Source organism: Scyliorhinus torazame, unplaced genomic scaffold (assembly GCF_047496885.1).
Source record: "Scyliorhinus torazame isolate Kashiwa2021f unplaced genomic scaffold, sScyTor2.1 scaffold_1847, whole genome shotgun sequence".
Taxonomy (NCBI): Eukaryota; Metazoa; Chordata; class Chondrichthyes; order Carcharhiniformes; family Scyliorhinidae; genus Scyliorhinus; species Scyliorhinus torazame.
This window is the reverse complement of record NW_027309574.1, coordinates 19860-26431: the sequence shown is the minus strand read 5'-3', so window position 1 is coordinate 26431 and position 6572 is coordinate 19860. Positions and strand designations below refer to the sequence as shown.

The 6572-nt window shown below is 46.4% G+C and overlaps 1 protein-coding gene across 1 annotated transcript; it reads right to left on the bottom strand.

Annotated features, from left to right (window-relative positions):
- Nucleotides 1–371: 371 nt before the first annotated feature.
- Nucleotides 372–1256, bottom strand: LOC140407719 (probable G-protein coupled receptor 139). Its single transcript, XM_072495015.1, has one exon. The coding sequence runs from the start codon at nucleotides 1254–1256 to the stop codon at nucleotides 372–374; it is 885 nt and encodes a 294-aa protein (XP_072351116.1).
- Between the last annotated feature and the right edge of the window lie 5316 nt (nucleotides 1257–6572).

Sequence of the window (6572 nt, the reverse complement as noted above, 5' to 3'; positions counted from 1 at the left end):
TAATTGAGTGACTCATATTGAAGGGCGGGGGGGGGGGGGGTCACTTCTTGGTCTCTGATAGAATTAGCGGGGACCATGTGCACTCTATCTGTAAGGGCAGATGTGAATTTGTTATGGAGTCCTATCTGGAAGGTCAGTCTCTCCGATACTGCAGCACTCCATCAGCACTAGAAATTCTGGACTCTCGGAGCTGGAATACGGGCATTCAGACCCAAGGAGTGCGGGGAAGGGGAGGCCTTTGGAGCCCTGGAATGTCTGATATCTGATTCAGATGAGAGATAAAGTGTCACAAAAAGAACGAATATAATATGGAATTAACAGCTCGAGATGGTGAGCCTTAAATGAAGAGATACAAAAGTTGTATTGCTCTTTCACCGGGTAATGCAAGCAGCGAGGGTGGCGAAGGGAAACCTCAGCGCGCTCTTCAGCTGATCTCGGAACTTGGTCTGGGTCACCGCATAGATAAAAACATTGGTGCAGGAGCTGAGCAGCTGGAGCATGTTGGTTGTCTCTTGAAGGATGAACTGCGGGTCGTTAAAATCTAGCCCGGTGAAATAGGCCTCATCCGTAATCTGCACGTAAAGGAAATGTCCGACATAGGTGACCCAGAGAAGGAGGAAGCTGAGAGAGATGGCGAAGAGCAGGACGATTGACCTCTTGCGGTTGATCATCTCCGGGTCTCCGTAAGTTTCGGTGCTCCTGAGCCTCCTGCGGGCTCTGCTGGCCACTACAATGTGCCGAACAGTCAGCGCATTGAGCAGCAGAATGAGGAGGAATGGGAGAAATGGCGTTAAGATACGGTCAAGCCAGTCATAGGCCTGCCAGGCGGGCAAGGTGTAATAAATGGACTTGATGTCGCAGAACCAGCGCACTCCGTCCAGGATGTACAATGGCTGGTAGCTGAAGTAGAAAGGAATGTTCTTGACACAGCTCAGGGCACAGACAATTCCTATGACCAACAAAGCAGTTTTTTCAGAACAGTATCTGGTTTTCAGGCTCTGACAGCAAATGGCCACAAAACGGTCGATGGTGAAAGCGACGGTCAGCCAGACTGAACCATCCCGGGTGGCATAGACCAGCACGGTGCTGACAGCGCATCCGGTGGTGGTGGACAGGGCACTTTCCCGGAAGTAGATTCCGCCAATCCGGTTGAGGATGACGGCGGTGATGATGACGAGGAAATCGCTCACCGCTATCGCCACCAGGTAGTAGGTGATGCACCGGGATAGTCCGCACTGTCCTCTGGATAAGATCATGATCGCCACCAAGTTGGCTGTGAGACATAAAGAGAGAGAGAGAGAAATTGAAAAGAGGACTCCAAACACCAGCCTCATCTGTTCAATTCTGAAACCTCCTCACCCGCTTGAGATCGATTCAGATTCCAACTATTCCAAACCCCTGGCCATTTCTTTGATGTTCAATTCTGGAGAAGATATTTGCTTTAATTTAATACTTGTGAGACAGAAAACGTTGTCTTCTGTCGCCAACAATAGCGTCGTTCTCTCGCATCCTCTGAGGCTTCAGACCTTTATAACGTTGGCCTCCTGTTTCATCTTCAGTCGAGCCCTCCTCCCCATGTCAATTATGCAGCACCCACACTGCTTACTTCCAGCATTGACCAAAACATCGCGCAGCAGAAACCTGCCTTACGTTAGCTGCGGGTGAAACTTGGATTGGATTGGATTGGATTTGTTTATTGTCACGTGTACCGAGGTACAGTGAAAATTATTTTTCTGCGAGCAGCTCAACAGATCATTAAGTACATGAGAAGAAAAGGGAATTAAAATAAAATACACAATAGGGCAACACAACATATACAATGTAACTACATAAGCACTGGCATCGGATGAAGCATACAGGGTGTAGTGTTAATGAGGTCAGTCCATAAGAGGGTCATTTAAGAGTCTGGTGACAGTGGGGAAGAAGCTGTTTTTGAGTCTGTTCGTGCGTGTTCTCAGACTTCTGTATCTCCTGCCCGATGGAAGAAGTTGGAAGAGTGAGTAAGCCGGGTGGGAGGGGTCTTTGATCATACTGTCCGCTTTCCCCAGGCAGCGGGAGGTGTAGATGGAGTCAATGGATGGGAGGCAGGTTTGTGTGATGGACTGGGCGGTGTTCACGACTCTCTGAAGTTTCTTGTGGTCCTGGACCGAGCAGTTGCCATACCAGACTGTGATGCAGCCAGATAGGATGCTTTCTATGGTGCATCTGTAAAAGTTGGTAAGAGTCAATGTGGACATGCCGAATTTCCTTAGTTTCCTGAGGAAGTATAGGCGCTGTTGTGCTTTCTTGGTGGTAGCGTCGACGTGCGTGGACCAGGACAGATTTTTGGAGATGTGCACCCCTAGGAATTTGCAACTGCGAATCACCTCCACCTCCCCGATGACATTGTGAAAACTTGATTCTGACAAGAGGAATATTGTCCTGGCGTTCCCCCAGTTTGAACTTTTACTGAGTTTAAGCTCATCTGAGACACTTAGTGACAATGTCCCGACTCACAAGAAGTCGCTGCCATCGATCACTGCTATATTTTGTCACCTACAATAACTGAAGGCTTAGAAACGTCTTGAATTTAATATTCTCAGTCTTGTTTTCATATCCCTCCACAGCCTTGCCACTCTTTAGATTTATTGTCACGCACACCGAGGTAGAATGAAAAGTATTGTTCTGTGTAGAGCCCGGGCAGATCATTGATGAAATCATATGACATACGATAAATGCACAATGTAAATACATAGACCACGGGCGGAGCATACGCAGAATAGTGCGACAACTGTAGATAAGATGTGTAGAGAGATCAGTTCAGTCAATAAGAGAGTCATTCAGGAATCTGGTAACAGCGGGGAACAAGCTGTTTTTGAACATGTTAGTGCGTGTTCTCAGACTTTTGTATCTTCTGCCCGATGGAAGAGGTTGGAAGAGACAATAACCCGGGTGAAAGGTCTTTGATTATGCTGCCCGCTTTCCCATGGCAGCAGGGGGTGTAGGCAGAGTCAATGGATGGGAGGCGTCTCTGTGCTTTGTTGCGGTCTTGGGCCGAGCAGTTGCCACATCAGGCGGTGATGCAGTCAGATAGGATACTCTCTATGGTGCATCTGTAAACGTTGGTAAGGGTGAATGCAGCCATGCCGAAGTTTTTACTTTCCTGAGAATATAGGCGCTGTTGTGCGTTCTTAGTCGCAGTGCCTATGTGGATGGACGAGGATTGTTGGTGATGTATCCCCGTAACCTCCTGCAACCCTGTTAGGCACAGCCATTTACCACCTTGCATAATCAGGAAATTAAATGCTCCTTAAGTGGCCATTGTGCCGTTAGCTGCCGAAGCCTTATTGTCTGTGATTCCGATTCCCTACCTCGAGAACTCTGCCTCTTTCCTTCATTATCACTCAGCTTAAACCTACTTATTTGATGCAGCGGTTGGTCATCTGTCCGAATTTCTCATTAGGCTGCTGATAGCAAAGTTTGTTTGATTAATCTGTTGTGAAGCTCCCTTACCGCACGGACTTTGGTGGTACAGGAAACATAGTTGAACTCTAACTTGTCAAGTAGAACCAAGAGATAGGGAATATATGATGACCTTGGTAGAGAATCATTAATTTCCCGTGAATACATGAAAATATTATTACGATGTGTACAACAATAAATGAAATGTACGACATCCTACCAGAGGTGGTGCTGCACACCCCTGTGATCAATTAATACATTTTATATCACAATTCATCGAATGTAATTATTGCACTGTAATAAATGTATGTGGCACGTTATAGTGAAATTAATATGCTGCATTGAATTTTAGTGCACTGTCTTTCGCCATTGTCCAATGCAACAATAAAAGCCGAGATTGCATTTTATTACATTGGAGTCTTGTATTGTGACACAATGCAAGTGGAAATAATAAACATTAATTCACCCTAAAGCAATGCAATAGCGTACCTTCCATCACTATACAAGAACCCAGTTAAAGTTCCTCAAACAGCACTGAAACAACACAATGCGGTGACACAGTGGTTAGCAACGCTGCCTCACAGCGCCAGGTAGCTGGGTTTGATTCCGAACTTGGGTGACTGTGAGGGGTGTGCACGTTCGCCTCGTGACTGCTTGGCTTTCCTCTGGGTGCTCTGGTTTCTTGCCACAGTCCAAAGATGCGCAGGTTAGGAATATTGGCCATACTAAATTGTCCCTTAGTATCCAAAGGTGAAATTACGTGATTGGATGGGGGAGAGAGCCTAGGTTTGGGTGCTCTTACGGAGCGTCGGTGCAAACTCGATGGGCCGAATGACCTTCTGCACTGAAGGGATTTTATGGACTGCATATTTATGAAATAAATCAGCCTAATCCCGTAATGGAACCGGCAAGTGTTGCGATGATTTACAAAGTAAAACCTACGAATTTATTTGGAATAGATAGCTTACCCGGGACACCAATAACGGCGAGGACAGGATAATAAACGGCGTAAAACGGTCCACTCGCTGGCCCGTGCATCGTTTTTCTGAAATGAAGGGAATCTTCTAAGCTATACACCTGAGCACTGGAACACATTAAAAGCGTCCCTCATTTATACAGGGTGAAAGTCTCCAGAGCGTCAATTAAGTTACAACATGTGCCTTAGTTACAGTTCGATAAACAAATAGATTAATTTACGGATCCATGCCTCCCAGTTGCAACATTGGCAAGGTGGATGGTTCCTTTTCTTTGTGGGCGAACTGCTGGTTTCCAATTCTGCGCTCCAACATGAAACACTCCCGCCAAACCATGCCTTTGCATCTCCATTAAGTGGAGTCCTTGATGGTAGATTATGTTCTGAGGTCCTATTTCTAACATTAGGTCAGCGCTTGCCATTTCCACCGTGTTTCCAAATATTTCAGACTTTGAAGTGTCACGTTACATCATGTATTTTGTTCATTGAGAAATGTTTCAGTTTTAATGCTTCCTAAGCATTAAATAGATATATAATTGAGTAACTCATCATGATTTAGCTGGCATGGCTGGACATCTGACATGGAGGCCATGCAAATGCTGCGCCATGTGAGAAGTGTACACATTATCCATTATGTTACGTTCAATGCTGAGCTGTAAAATGGCCGGTAGCCGAGCAGCTTATATGATTGAGATGTGCAGTTGATTTGCGCAGAGCTGAAACGATGGCCAACTTGGGTAGAATTGGAAATGTTATGGACATAATTAATACATTAAGTGACATTAGGGCTCTGCGGCAAAATATGAATTTGGAATAAAGCGCGTTCAGACGACAGTTAGTTGTCTGGGTGACAAATATGACACTGCAGACATCTTGCTCAGCTGCGCAGATTGATATACAGCACAGAGACATCAGAACATGGCGAGAAATACAAACATAGCGATACAGAGTACGGAGAGAGCTGTACAAGGACCTCACCATGTTCAGATTTATGTACAGCACTATCCGTGCTCTGATTCGCTGTGTGTTTAATCCTCACCATGTTCAGGTTTCGGTCCAGCTCTCTCCGTGCTCTGTATCACTGTGTGTGTAATCCTCACCATGTTCAGGTTCCTGTACAGCTCTCTCCGTGCTCTGTATCATTGTGTGTGTAATCCACACCATGTTCAGGTTTCTGTCCAGCTCTCTCCGTGCTCTGTGTCACTGTGTGTGTAATCCTCACCATGTTCAGCCTTCTGTACAGCTCTCTCCGTGCTCTGTATCACTGTGTCTGTAATCCTCACCATGTTCAGGTTTCTGTACAGCTCTCTCCGTGCTCTGTATCACTGTGTGTGTAATCCTCAACATGTTCAGGTTTCTGTACAGCTGTCTCCGTGCTCTGTATCACTGTGTGTGTAATGCTCACCACGTTCAGGTTTCTGTACAGCTCTCTCCGTGCTCTGTATCACTGTGTGTGTAACCCTCACCATGTACAGGTTTCTGTACAGCTCTCTCCGTGCTCTGTATCACTGTGTGTGTAATGCTCACCACGTTCAGGTTCCTGTACAGCTCTCACCGTGTTCTGTGTCACCGTGTCTGTAATCGTCACCATGTTCAGGTTTCTGTCCAGCTCTCTCCGTGCTCAGTATCACTGTGTGTGTAATCCTCACCATGTTCAGGTTTCTGTACAGCTGTCTCCGTGCTCCGTGTCACTGTGTGTGTAATCCTCACCATGTTCAGGTTTCTGTACAGCTCCCTCCGTGCTCTGTATCACAGTGTGTGTAATCCTCACCATGTTCAGGTTTCTGTACAGCTGTCTCCGTGCTCTGTGTCACTGTGTGTGTAATCCTCACCATGTTCAGGTTTCTGTACAGCTCCCTCCGTGCTCTGTATCACTGTGTGTGTAATCCTCACCATGTTCAGGTTTCTGTACAGCTGTCTCCGTGCTCTGTGTCACTGTGTCTGTAATCCTCACCATGTTCAGGTTTCTGTACAGCTCCCTCCGTGCTCTGTGTCACTGTGTGTGTAATCCACACCATGTTCAGGTTTCTGTACAGCTCTCACCGTGCTCTGTATCACTGTGTGTGTAATCCTCACCATGTTCAGGTTTCTGTCCAGTTCTCTCCGTGCTCTGTATCACTGTGTGTGTAATCCTCACCATGTTCAGGTTTCTGTACAG

Bases quoted from the DNA above. Each gene is read 5' to 3' on its own strand.
- LOC140407719 (XM_072495015.1), bottom strand. From the start codon at position 1,256: ATGATCTTATCCAGAGGACAGTGCGGACTATCCCGGTGCATCACCTAC.